The following is a 13,523-nucleotide window of genomic DNA, read 5'->3' on the forward strand; positions in this document are numbered from 1 at the left end:
TCTGTGATTAGTGATTTTTGATGTTATTGTAATTTTTTGTTTTATATTTTTAAATTACAATGTGTACTTTTTTTCAGACATAATGCTATTACACACTTAGTAGATCACAGCATAGTGTAAACTTTTATATGCTCTGAGAAACCAAAAGATTCAATCTGACTTGCTCTATTGTGATATTTGCTCTGCTATGGTGTTCTGGAACTGGACAAGCAGTATCTCCAAGGTGTGTGTGTGTATATATATATAGTGTATATTTGTATGTGATATATTCTTCCATATATATTTCCATATACATGTGTATGTATGTGGGTGTATTACTGTTATGAGGAACAGGATCACATGATTACAGGGGCTGAGAAGCCCCATGATCTGCTGTCTGTAAGCTGGAGACCCTGGCAAGCTGGTGGTGTCGTTCCAGTCTGAGTCTGAAGACAGGGGAGCTGGTGGTGTCAGTCTCAGTCCAAGGACAGGAGAGGACCAATGTCCCTGCTCAAGCAGACAGGGAGAAAAAGGGGCAAATTCTTCTTGCTCTGCCTTTTGTTCTATTCATGCCCTCAAGGGATTAGGTGATGCCCCACCCTCCACACTGGAGAGGGCAATCTGCTTTACTGAACCCACAGATTCAAATGGTCATCTCATCAGGAAACACATTCGGAGATACACCAGAAATAATGTTTAATCTGGACACCCCATGGCAGAGTCAGGCTGACACAAAATTAACCATCATGCTATCTGGTATGTGTGTGTATATCTATATCTGTATCTCCAGAACACACACACAGACACATTTTATATGTATATATAAAATAAATAATATATATATATATGCGGGGAGCTGCCTCAAAGACTGAGGGTCGAGCACTCAGGGGTTAGCAACCCTGTTTGCAAGACATAGCCCTGGGAAACTTGCTCTGCAAGGATTCCCTGTCCCGCCACCCCACCTTAAAGATTGTAGATTAACAGGTGTTTGTCCTGGAAGAGGATCTGGACTTTGTTCCTTGCCCAAGGAAGACAAGATAAGGAAAGCTTGACATCTTAACTTTATGACTACAATAAATATGTCCAAAACAGCATTGTAAAAGATTTTGAGGCACACTATGTAATCCTCCTTGGTATGCAATATTTTTTCTTCTTAAGCATTATAAAAAGAATTGCTGAATAAACCACGGCGGCGGTGTCTGGTCTTTGCCTCGGCAGGATGCAAGACCCGTCCCTCTCGATCCCATTCTTTGTGTGTGTGTGTCTGTTCTTTTTTCCTAGTTGTGGCGACCGCGTCTTCAGACCAGTTCGTTTTGCCGGCTGGCTCCGGCATATATATATAAAGTTACATGCATACACAGCTATATGTAATCAGTTCTTCTTTGAAATAACTGCCACTCCTGCTGATTCCTCATACTTGGTATTTTCATGGCTTTCTAGGTGGTCTGTATGAAGCTTTTTTTTTTTTTTTTTTGATTCCACATATGAGCGATCTCATATGGTATTTTTCTTTCTCTTTCTGGCTTACTTCACTTAGAATGACATTTTCCAGGAACATCCATGTTGCTACAAATGGCATTATGTTATCGGTTTTTATGGCTGAATAGTATTCCATTGTATAAATATACCACATCTTCTTTATCCAGTCATCTGTTGATGGACATTTAGGCTGTCTCCATGTCTTGGCTATTGTAAATAGTGCTGCTGTGAACATTGGGGTGCAGGTGTCTTACTGAAGAAGGATTCCTTCTGGATATATGCCCAGGAGCGGGATTCCTGGGTCATATGGTAAGTCTATTGCTAGTCTTTTGAGGAATCTCCATACTGTTTTCCATAGTGGCTGCACTGAACTGCATTCCCACCAGCAGTGTAGGAGGGTTCCCTTTTCTCCACAGCCTCTCTAGCGTTTGTCATTTGTGGACGTTTGAATGATGCCATTCTGACTGGTGTGAGGTGGTACCTCATTGTAGTTTTGATTTGCATTTCTCTGATAATTAGTGATATTGAGCATTTTTTCATGTGCCTATGGATCATTTGTATTTCTTTCTTGAAGAATTGCTTGTTTAGGTCTTCTGCCCATTTTTGGATTGGGTTGTTTGTTTTTTTCTTATTAAGTCGTATGAGCTGCTTATATATTCTGGAGATCAAGCCTTTGTTGGTTTCATTTGCAAAACTTTTCTCCCATTCCGTAGGTTGTCGCTTTGTTTTACTTCTGGTTTCCTTTGCCATGCAGAAGCTTGTAAGTTTAATTAGGTCCCATTTGTTTATTCTTGCTTTTATTTCTATTGCTCGGGTAGACTGTCCTAGGAGAACATTTTTTGAGATGTGTGTGAGATAATGTTTTGCCTATATTTTCTTCTAGGAGGTTTATTGTATCTTGTCTTATGTTTAAGTCTTTGATCCATTTTGAGTTTATTTTTGTGTATGGTGTAAGGGAGTGTTCTAGCTTCATTGATTTACATGCTGCTGTCCAGTTTTCCCAACACCATTTGCTGAAGAGACTGTCTTTATTCCTTTGTATTTTCTTGCCTCCTCGTATGAAGCTTTTGTTACTTCAGCAGCTCTTATATGAGGCAGAAGTTTTTTAAGGAGGAAATAAGTGAAAGATCTTCATCATTTATTTTGTATGTGTATGTAGTTGGTATAATTTCTACTGACAGAACCTTGTACCTTGGAGTAGAGATGAGGCAGAACTTTCCCAGGGCGTCTGGAATTTCCTCTTTCTGTTCTCCTTTGCACACGACTGAACATCTCCACCGAAACTCACATTGTGTGAAGTGCTGAGCCCATGTGGCCTTTGCCTGCTGATGACCACAAGGCCCATTTCTTTAGGTACTTGGGGCACCAGGGAAAACCCAAGTCAGATCAGAGGAAGGTTGGCTGCAATCTGATGCCTGAGTTTTCCCATGCTGACGAAGCATTCCTCGTGGGGAGTGCCTTTCACCTGGGAGGATGCCAGCAGACCTGTTGACCGTGTGAGTATGCTTGTGGGCGCTGCTCTTCACGCATCCCCATGTTACTCTGCTTTCAGTAAGTGGGGCTGGTAAACACTGCGTCAGGATCCAGGGTGGCTGTGAGCATGAAGACTGTCAGAGGACCAGGCAGGCTTCCCTCTTTAGGAAGACTTGTGCTTACAGTGCGGCAGCAGTTCTAGGATCACCTGCTCTCTGATGGCTGATGGACAAGCATTTCCTTCAAGCCCACTTGGTACCTTTATAGTTAGGTGAGGAAGAGAAGCATGGTGTCAGAAGTCTGACCTGCTCATGCACATGTGAAGGCGGCATTTCCTGAGCTTTCTTATAGTCTGGATCTGTTTGAGGATGTCTCTGGTTGCCTCAGGAAGAAGGTACTGAAGGACTGCTGGCCTGGGTAGGGGTGGGTTGGTGGAGGCTTAATAGCGGGGAGTTGAGCAGTTACACTGGGCCACTTGGGGGTCCCTTCCATCCTGAGCTTCTTCAGTCTTACAGTTTCAAAGTTTTTGTTTGAGAGAATGAACAAGGCGATGGCTCCCAAACCCCGATGCTCTTTATTCACTTATTACCATCCTCTCTTCTTCCCTCTGTCAAAATTAAGTAATTTCACTATAATTTTTGAAAACAGGACATGCAGTCCCACAGGCAGAGATGAGGACACAGCCTGAGGTCAGATGATATGATGCTCTAGCTCCTTGGTAAGTGTGCACGAGGTCCGTCCTAGGTTGGAAGGAAAAGTGAATTGGAGTATTTAAAAGCAGTTGGGAAAAGCTCCTTTAATTTTGCTTATCCTTGGGCATGTGTTTTCTGGATATATTTGGGGGTAAATCTATCAACCGTGGAGTTTCCCTGTTGCTTTGAAAGGTGGAGGATGTGAGGAGGTAGAGGAAGGAAAGAAAACGTCAGTGGAGAAGGGCGTTTGCCTAAAGAGGGCAAAGGACAAAGGTCTCCTTGATGTGGGAAGTTACTTCTATGTTTTGCAAACTATTTTCCTTATTTTTCACCAACTTCAAATTCAAAGTGGTCTCTTTCATTCTCGCCCTTGGATGGCTTTCCTTCTAAACACAAGCAGTTTATTAGAAACCTGAGCACCAAGCGCTTTCGAGCCAAAGGATTGCCTCTGGGGCTGGATCCTGATGTCAGCATCAGGGGCTTGGACCACCACACAGTTCTCTGAATTCAGGGCGCCTGAATGCCGGGGATCGTGAGGCTGAGTCCTGGTCTTTGTTGAGAACCAGGGTTGATGTCCTGTTAGGATTCAGAGTCCATGCCAAGGCAGGTCCATGGGGTGTAGACGCTGGCAGGTTTGGCCACACGAGCAGCCAGGAGAGAGGTGACCTCTGGCACTCATTCTGCACACGAAAACCACACTGGGGGGATCACGTCAGACCCTGTGCCAGGAGGGAGGCAGAGCAAATCAGAGATGACACCTGAGGAACGAGAAAATATGTTGACTTATTTCTTTCCCTTCATGTTACTACATCATGGGGACAACTTGGGGCATTTTGTGGTTCTCCAAGAGGAGATACTTGAACAGCTGCCTACAGAGAGACTAGTGAGGGTCTTACCTTCCTGACTGGAGGAATAGGATCGTGTACACAGAGGAGAGCTGTGCCTTTGACACCAAGTTTTAGTAGCTGGGAGAGGTGCAGAAGAGGGCAGAGAACTTTGCTTTGCTGTCTACAGAATCTTGCGCCTGTGCCTGAGGGCTTGTGTCTTGGCTATAGCAGCCTTCTGGAACAGCAGAGTGACACCAGAGTCTTTAGGAAGGTCTCAGGCACGTCCGATGTAGCCATTGAAGCCTCAAAGTGTGCAGAGCTGAGGGCCTGGCTCCTGCGTCCTTGTCTGTGAGAACCACTCCCAAGGCACTCAGAGCGCCTTGTGGCGGGAAAGGTCTCTGCTGGGTCAGTTAGCAGCCCTCTGAGTGGACTGCAGTGTCCTGCCCTTGAGAAACTTACAGTGCAGGGCTTAGTCTTAGCTGACAGGCGCTGCGGGCTTTGTAACTAGCACCTTCGTGGATTATGTCATTTAATCTGCACAACAATCTCATGAGGTTGTAAATTTATTTCTCCTTTGTAGAGATGAGGAGGTTGAAGCTTACAGAAATCAAGTACCCTGTTTGCAGTCACACCGTTGATAAGAAGAGACTGGGATTGAATTCAGCAGTCTGGCTCCAATGCTCAGTTGTAGATTAATACATTTTTTCAATGGAGGTATAGGGGATTGAACCCAGGACCTCATGCATGCTAAGCACACACTCTACCAATGAGCTCTTCCCGCCCCCCACCAAATATTTTAAAATACAGACATTAGTATCAATCTGTGTAGTGTAGAATAGCTGTTGTTATTTTTTCACTACTGGCAAGATAGGGTAGAAACCAGCTGTTCCTACACAAAATATTCTGTGGCAAACCCAATGACATTTTCTTACCTTGATTCTTACCCAGAATGTCTGAATCTCAGGAATGACAGAAACAGACTGCAAATCAAATGACTCTTGGTATTTTAAGTCAAAGAGGCTAAAGGAGGAGGATTTCAAGAAGGGAGTAGACAACACTGTTAAATGCTACAGCGAGAGGATGTAAAATGGGAACTTAAAAGATTCCATCAGATTTGCAATTAGATTTTGTGAGTCGAAACAATCTATTGTCTCCTGGAATACCAAAAAAGGTCTTTTTTGAAATAAATAATATACACATGGTACTATATTCAAACATATAGAACATAGACAAGGAAAAGCTCTCCCATCCCTAGATGGGTCTCCCTCCCAAACACCAGGCACCCAGTCTCCTTTCCAGAAAGCAAACGCTGCTACCAGTTTATTGTGGCTCCTTCCTGAGCTACTCTATGCACATACAATAAATAAGTGTATATACTTTTTTTCTTTTTCACAATAGACTATTATACTATATGCAGTGTTCTGCACCTTTTTTTTTTTTTAACTTAACAATATATCTGTAGTCTTGTAGACTGTCCCATAATAGTACAGCTGGAGTTTCTTTACTACTTTTTGCAGCTGCACAGGGTTCCATGGTATGGATGTATTCTAATGTATTTAATAAAGAAGAGTTTTTATTTGGCCCTAAAAAGAAAAGCACCAATATCTAGGAAAGATACTGGAAAGGGCTTTTTCTTTTGAGAACAGAAAGGTACTATCTGAAGGAAGTAGATAGAGCTGAGGACCGTTCACGTGTTAAGTGGTACCTGTCCTGGGTCCAGTTGAACCCAACAAGGACTAGCTTACTTCTGAGGAGTTTTCTTACAGCCTACCTCCCTGCACCATGATTTAGAAACTTCATTTCTGAAAATGGTGTAACTTCTCCTACGTTGGCTAGAAGAAGTCCAGATACCGTCTCCAATCTTTTGGGAAATGAGGGAAGTAATAATTCTGTCTCTTTGAGTTTGTAACTCTAGTGTCCCCAGAGTATCTTGGACATAAGCAGCTTTTAGCAAGTGTTTGTTTACTTGAATGAATGAATGAGGGCACATGGCCACGTTGGATTTCTGAAGTAGAGTCAGTGAATGAGGGTCTGTGCATTCATCTATCATCTGTCCTTCTATCCAGCAATTACTTTAAGTACCAGAGTCTGCTAATCAGTCCTGGCTATTGAGCAAACAGCTGGCCCTCCATATCCTCAGATTCCACATCTGTGAATTCAGCCAATTGTGGACAAAAAATATATTTTTAAAAAATTCTGGAAAATTTCAAAAAGCAGAACTTGAATTTGCTGCATAACAGCAGCTATTTATATAGCCTTTACATTGTATAATGTGTTGTAAGTAATTTAGAGATGATTTTAAAGTATACAGGAGGACTTGCATAGGGTATATGCAAATATTCACATAAGGGACCTAAGCGTCTGCTGATTTTTGGTGTCTGTGGGGGGTCTTGGAACCAATCCCCCTAGGCAAGTCATCAGGCTGAAATAGCTCTTAGCATCTCTAACCTCTACTTTCTCTAATTTCTAATATCCTAATCAGAATATCCTCTAATTCCTTATGTCAGTTGGGAAAGTTTCTTGTCTCAGATCTGATCAGTACAAGTTCCACCACTTAGTAATTGTGAATGACCTTGGATAGTGGCTGAACTCTGAATTTGCATTTCCTTATTTGCAAAGCAGGAATAGCATTACCTATTTTCTGAGGGGTTTTATTAGAATTAAATGAGCTAATATTTAAAACAGCTAACAAAGTCCTTGTCAGATAACATAAGTTTAAAGCTGTTAATTTCCTCTTCTTTGCTCTTCTGCCTCTCATAAGGTATGACCCATGCAGTCGACCAATGCTGATTTTTAGTATGTGTTACCTTATAAATAAACTGGACTACAGGTTTATAAATACCTTTTCTGTGAGTTTGGTTGTAATCTTTGAATATTAATGATGTGTAGAGCACTTGAAGATTGTCTAATCCAAGTTTTTGTTTAAGTAGAGAATACATGATCAGAAATTCATTTGTGTATAAACTGCATAATGTAAAAAAATCACTCAGAATTAACCACTAAAAACATTTTAGCAGCACAAAGAGAGAGTAGCCCATAAACAGTTGAGTCATTTTTATTCTCACAGAGGTTCATAGTTGTAGGCCTAGTGTAAGTAACTGGTCAAATGAAGAAATCAGTGAGTCTGATGTGTAACAGGTGAGGGGGTTCTTGAACTGTGGCTTGTGTTCTGCATGTCTCAGTTCTGAGTCTGCTCAGACTAGGTGTCAGCAGTGGTTTTAGCAGTTCTGTGAAAGAGAATGTGTTTTTCTCAGAATTGGTTAAACTATATACTTCCCAGCATCTATTTCACAAATATTTTTTGCAAATGACAGGTATCTTTTCATACTGTCTTAAGCCAAAAAGTTAATTTATTGACTCAGGTCATTGGCGGGGGGAAAAAGAGCTTCAAGTATTTCTTGATGCTGTCAGTTAAAGTTTTGGTTACCAAATATTTAGAAGTTATTTTTGTTTAAAAAGTTGATTTTTGGTTCATTAACCCTAAACTGAAGAAACCCAGGTCTTCTTAAGCTTTAAGTTCAACTTATAAATATTATTATTCTATAAATATTTCTAGTGAAGTTTTAATGTTGGACTTTGAATTTTTTTATTTCTAGAATTTAACTTGGGGCCTTTTTATATCTTCTACATCTCTACTTAAAAATGCTTAAACTTTCTTTTACCTTCTTGAGTATATGGAATATAGTTATAATAATTGTTTTAACATCTTAATTCCATCATCAATGGCATTTCTGGATCTGTTTCTATTGAGAATTTTTTGCTTCGTTGTGTTCTTTATTGTCCTATATCTTATCTGGTAAGGTTTTTTCTTTTGTTTGTTTGCTTGGTTTTTTTCAGGGGTGGGTGTGTAATTAGGTTTATTTATTTATTATTTAGTGCAGGTACTGGGGATTGAACCCAGGACCTCATGCATGTTAAGCAAGCACTCTACGACTGAGCTATACCCTCTCCACACCTTATCCAGTAAGTCTTGATTGGATTTTAGACACTGTAACTTTTATGTTCTGGGCTTAGATATTTTTGGATTTCTCTATTTTTTTTTCTATTGAAGTATAGTTGATTTACAATGTTGTGTTTAGTTTCTGGTGTACAGCTTAGTGATTCAGTTATATATATATATATATATATTCTTTCATATTTTTTTCATCATAGATTATTACAAGATATTGAATATTGTCCCCTGTGCTATACAGTAGGACCTGATTTATCTATTTTATATGCAGTAGTTTGTGTCTGCAAATCCCAAACTCCTAATTTACCCTTCCCCGACCAACTTTTCCTTGGTAACCATAAGTTTGTTTTCTACATCTGTGAGTCTGTTTCTGTTTTGTAAATAAGTTCTTTTGTATCATTTTTTTAGATTCCACACACGTGATATCATATGGTATTTTTCTCTGTCTGACTTCACTTAGTATGATAATCTCTTGGTCCATCCATATTGCTGCAAATGGCTATTTCATTCTTTTTTATGGCTGAGTATGTATTTCTATATTCTTGAGTTTTCTTGTATATGGTTAAGTTACTTAGAAACAATTTAATCCATTCGAGTCTTGCTTGCTTGTTAGGTGAGGCTAAAAAAAAAAAATAGCATTTAGTCAGGCTAATTTTCCCCATTACTGAGTACTTTTGAGTACTCTGCCAATCTCCCTTGAATTATGAGGTAATTGGTTGATGGGAACAGGCACTCTTTCTGGCCCCGAATGAGCAAAGAAAATTATTCTTGCTCCCTGTATAACCCTCTTAGGGAGTTCTTTCCCGGGCCTTGGGTAATTTCCTCACATACACACACTGATTAGCATTCATCTGACCCTCTGCAGATCTCTAGAACTTTCCCTGTGTAGCTCTCTCTTTCCGTTCTCTACCCTGTGACCTTGAGCTGCCTTGACCTTCCCAGATGCCCAGCTCTGTCCCCTCAACTCAGAGAGACCTTTGGACGAGCCCTGCCTGCGCTGCAGCCTGCACAGGCTCTCCTGGAAGTAAGCTGGGCCAGGGGCAGGGCTCATCTCATTTGTTTCTCTGCTCTTAGGGATCGCTGTCCAGTGCTCTCGACACCCATTGTCTGAAAATCATTATTTCTTATGTTTTGTCTGGTTTACATTTTTTTGGCTCTCATAGAATGTTTAAATCATCCATTGGATTTTACTGTTTTCGCCTCTGGCTCCAATATTCAGATTACACCGAAGACCCGGGGGTTCAGATGATGTCATTAGGATGTTTCTGGGCTCTGCATTGGCTTCATTCTCATGCATCTTGTGGCAATGTCTACAACCTCATGTTGAAGGCCCCCCAGTTTAAGTCCGGCAGAAAAGAGAATGGCCCTGTTGTGACCTCAAGGAATGGCCTCAGCAGGAGTCTAAGTGCCACCTCTTGGCTGGGTTTGTCTACTTACCTATTGCTTAACCATTCACTGTTGTCAGGAATGGTGAAAGAACATAAGGTTGGGGTGACAAAAGTCAGGGGAAATTATGCTGGCAGAAAAACCAGTGTATGTTGTTAGAGTCACATTGACTTCAGGAGAGTCCTAGAGTTGATGGAGCTGTCTCTGGAGTCTTAGGATACCATGTCATCTTGGTACAGAGAGTCTGCTTTAAGCAGAGTCAGGTATTCCTCTTGAAATAGAGCCACGCTGATGGGGTTCATGCTTGATAATTTAGAATCATCCTGAGGTTTCCATTACAAAAGCAGCTACAAACATTTAAAGCCTAGTACACACTCATTAACATCCAGAAATTTCTTTGGATATAAACTTTTGAGATTCACAATTCTGTCGAAACCAGGGCAATTCAACAAAGTGAAGTTGAAAAAGCCCCTAGTTCTCTCTAAGTCTGTGTCTACCGGGATGTGGTCACTACGACAAACAGCAATTCAGTTTCCGGTTTTCTTTAGGAACATGTCACCTCAGTACAGTGTCATCAGCCCCTGGAGTCAGGTTGCTCCGTGCCTCGCAACTTTCAAAAACTGAAAAAATTTCTCCAAACGTCCAGTGTAATGATCTGAGTATATTTAAGTAAATTAAAATCACATAGCTTCAGCGTCCTTTGATTATACCCAAAAAACTCTACATTTTAAGGGCATGAGTTGAACATTCACGATGTTGATCACACTGGGACGGCAGGCTGTCTTGCAGTTTGTTGCTGTACAAAATTACCTGGCGGTGATCAAATGTAAGCTTCGGGTTCAGGGCAAACTTCCGTTTTGACTTGAATTTCCTCTCAGTCCTTTTTTATTTTGCCTTTCCATTGTAGAGCCCCATCTATGCCAAGTGAGCTGAACTTTCCTATGTTTATGCCAAACTACTCAAATTCTTTCAGACAGGTGGCCGAACCTTCCGGTTCCTGTGTGTGAGCTCCTTGGGAAGGTGTTTGTTTTATTGAACATCCTGAGCTGGCTGGTTCAGGTGCGCTGCATTGCCTGGAGGGCCCCACGTTCGATGCCCCTACTCTGTACCACTCGTTACACACACGAGGAAAAGGTGGGGTCAAGTCACTGATGTAGGTGGACCAGTGAGGAGTGGCTTGGCTTAGACCCCAAGCTTCCGGCTTCCTCAGCCAGGTGATTCTGAGTAGTGGGACTTGGAGCAGACAGATGTGCATTCTGTCTTTGGCCCCACCGTGTACCAGCCATGACTTTGAGCAGGGTACTTAACCTTCTGAGCTTTGTTTGCATCTGTAAAATTGGAGCTGTACCACCCAGCCGACAGTGCTATTGTGAGGGTTAGTTGATGCAATTTTGGTAGATCACCTGGCAGAGCAGTTCCCTTTCCTGTGGACCTTTATCTCTCACCTGACTTTTCTAAGGGTAGGAATTCATTCCTCTGAAGAGGATCACCCTTATGGAGACTTAGATAAAACTGGTTTCTGAATCAGCCAAGCTGTGGGCCTGCTGGTCCAGACTTGCTGAGCTGCCCAGCCCGAGGCAGCAGCACCTGTGCCCCTGGCAGTGCTGCGGGTGGCCGTGCCGGGTAACCCACACCAGGGTGGCTGGGCTGGAGCCACGGACGGTGGGAGAAAGGCCAAGGTTTCCCCAGAGACTTTTTTTTTAAGGCCCAAAACCTTCACAGTCTCACAGAAGGGTTTCTGTCTCAGAACCCTGGCAGTGACTTTTTATGTGAACTTAAGGCAAGCCTGAAAGAAATTATTGTACATTCATCGATAAGACTGACTTTTCTAACTCATTTTTAAATGCAGAGATAACATGAAAGACCACCTCCTTTTGTCTTTCGTAGTTTTAATCTAGTGACAATTTTCTGAACATTAAGGTCTGCCTTCCCCATTACTGAGGAGACAGGGGTGTCACTTTTTCTTCTCTGGAGCTTATCACCTTGATCAGTCTTGTCTCCACAGACTGTTCTCTCCTGAAGCCGTGAGTGCCAGCCACTTTGATCACTTTGACAGACGTAGTGTAGGGACTGAACGTGTCTCCCACAAGTTCACACACTGAAGCCCTAACCCCCAATGTTATGGTATTTGCAGGTGAGGCTGCTGGGAGGTAACTGGGTTTGGATGAGGCCGTGGGGGTGGAGCCCCCATGATGAGATTAGTGCCCTTAATAGGGGATTAAGGGACCAGAGCTGCTCTCTATCCTGTGCCGTGTGAGGATACAAGAAGGTGGCTGTCTACAAACCAGGAAGATTCTCACCAGACGCTGGATCTGCCGGCACCTTGATCTTAGAATTCCCAGCATCCAGAATTGTGAGAAATACATGTTTAAGCCACCCAGTCTATGATTATTTGTTACAGGAGCCCAAACGTATTTTAAATTATATCCCAGGACTAAATCAGGTTAGCCAGCCACCACCCAAGCAGAGTTATTTTTCTTGACCTGTGACTTGGTGTGAGGGCACTGACCCGTGGCGGGTGGAGGTGCAGAAACAAACAGTGCTGCCAATCCTGCTGTTTTCTCTATCTTCAGTGTGTCTGTTGTCTGTAACGCTACAGATTGCTCTCGATGAGGCTCATTAGGAGGAAAAGTCCCTGGCCTTTACAGGAAAAATTATGTTCTCTCTGGAGCAATGGGTTTGCTTTTATCTTTCTGCTGCCTTGAGGGATATGATTGACTAGCATCTCTTCTTAATGCTGCACGCCAGGCTGATAGGAAGGTTAGAACCAAATTTAACACTTACTCTTTCATATTATTTAGAACTTTACAGGATAAATGTTTTGTATTTGTCTATTCTAGACACTGTTAATGCCTGACTTTTGCTACTATGTCAAGGAGGGATTTTATGTAGGAAAAATGTACATAGGTGTGTCACATGGAGAAGAGACATTCAAGCGGCTTTTTAAAATCTCCACTTAAAATCTAGAGGCAATGTGGGAAAGTATGGGAAGGTAATTTTACAATTAAAATGTATACAAGTAGGAGATTCATGAACCAATCAAATAACACATCTGCTCAAACTTTCACTAGCTTCAATCATAACATTAGTTATTATATTAATATTTTAACATAATATCCATATTCAGACAGAGCTTTCCTTCCTTCCAAAGTACTTTCTCATTCGTCAAACATAACAGGAGAGAGACTGCACAATGTTAAAATTTATTTCTGAAATGCTTTTATTCTTTTAATCAGTACACATTATATTAAGTATAGAATTTCCTTAAAAATTAACAAATAACTAAGTTTTACTGTTAGGACATTGATATGGAGAAGGAAACATCTGGCTCTTTTGACTTTTTACATTTATCCAACTTCTAAGTAGATTTTCATGTTAATGTTCTTCTGTGTTATTTTTGTCCAAGTTGTGACAGCTAAAACAAAACAAAAAATCAAATATTTTTTTTAAATCACAAAATAAACTTATGTATTCAATCATATTTGTAAACAGTTTAAATGCACACTTTTTTCATGGTAAAATTCAGGCTTTCAGTTTCATTCACTGTATTTTTAGAACAATATACTTTCACTCAATTTTCACCATCATCTCAAATGTTTATGATTTGTAAATATTTAAAAACTGTCATGGCACAAAGATGTATAAACATTCTAGTTGCAAATTAATGGAAAACAAAAACCTGAGACTAAAGAAAATTAGTATTAACTCAGTATTAAAATATAAAGAAAAATGTCA

At 41.2% G+C, this 13,523-nt stretch overlaps 1 protein-coding gene and 1 long non-coding RNA gene across 2 annotated transcripts in view; one reads left to right on the forward strand and one right to left on the reverse strand.

Annotated features, from left to right (window-relative positions):
- LOC123619144 (uncharacterized) overlaps positions 1-13,523 on the forward strand; it is a 107,639-nt gene that overhangs the window by 84,897 nt on the left and 9,219 nt on the right. The gene's annotated exons all lie outside the window — the stretch shown is intronic.
- SCFD1 (sec1 family domain containing 1) overlaps positions 12,985-13,523 on the reverse strand; it is an 88,102-nt gene continuing 87,563 nt past the window's right edge. The window contains exon 25 of the mRNA XM_010963018.3: positions 12,985-13,203. Coding sequence (XP_010961320.1) covers positions 13,180-13,203 — 24 coding nt within the window. The 3' untranslated portion in view covers positions 12,985-13,179. The remainder of the gene's footprint in view (positions 13,204-13,523) is intronic.

The sequence above is a fragment of the Camelus bactrianus genome, chromosome 6 (assembly GCF_048773025.1).
Source record: "Camelus bactrianus isolate YW-2024 breed Bactrian camel chromosome 6, ASM4877302v1, whole genome shotgun sequence".
NCBI classification, from domain to species: Eukaryota; Metazoa; Chordata; class Mammalia; order Artiodactyla; family Camelidae; genus Camelus; species Camelus bactrianus.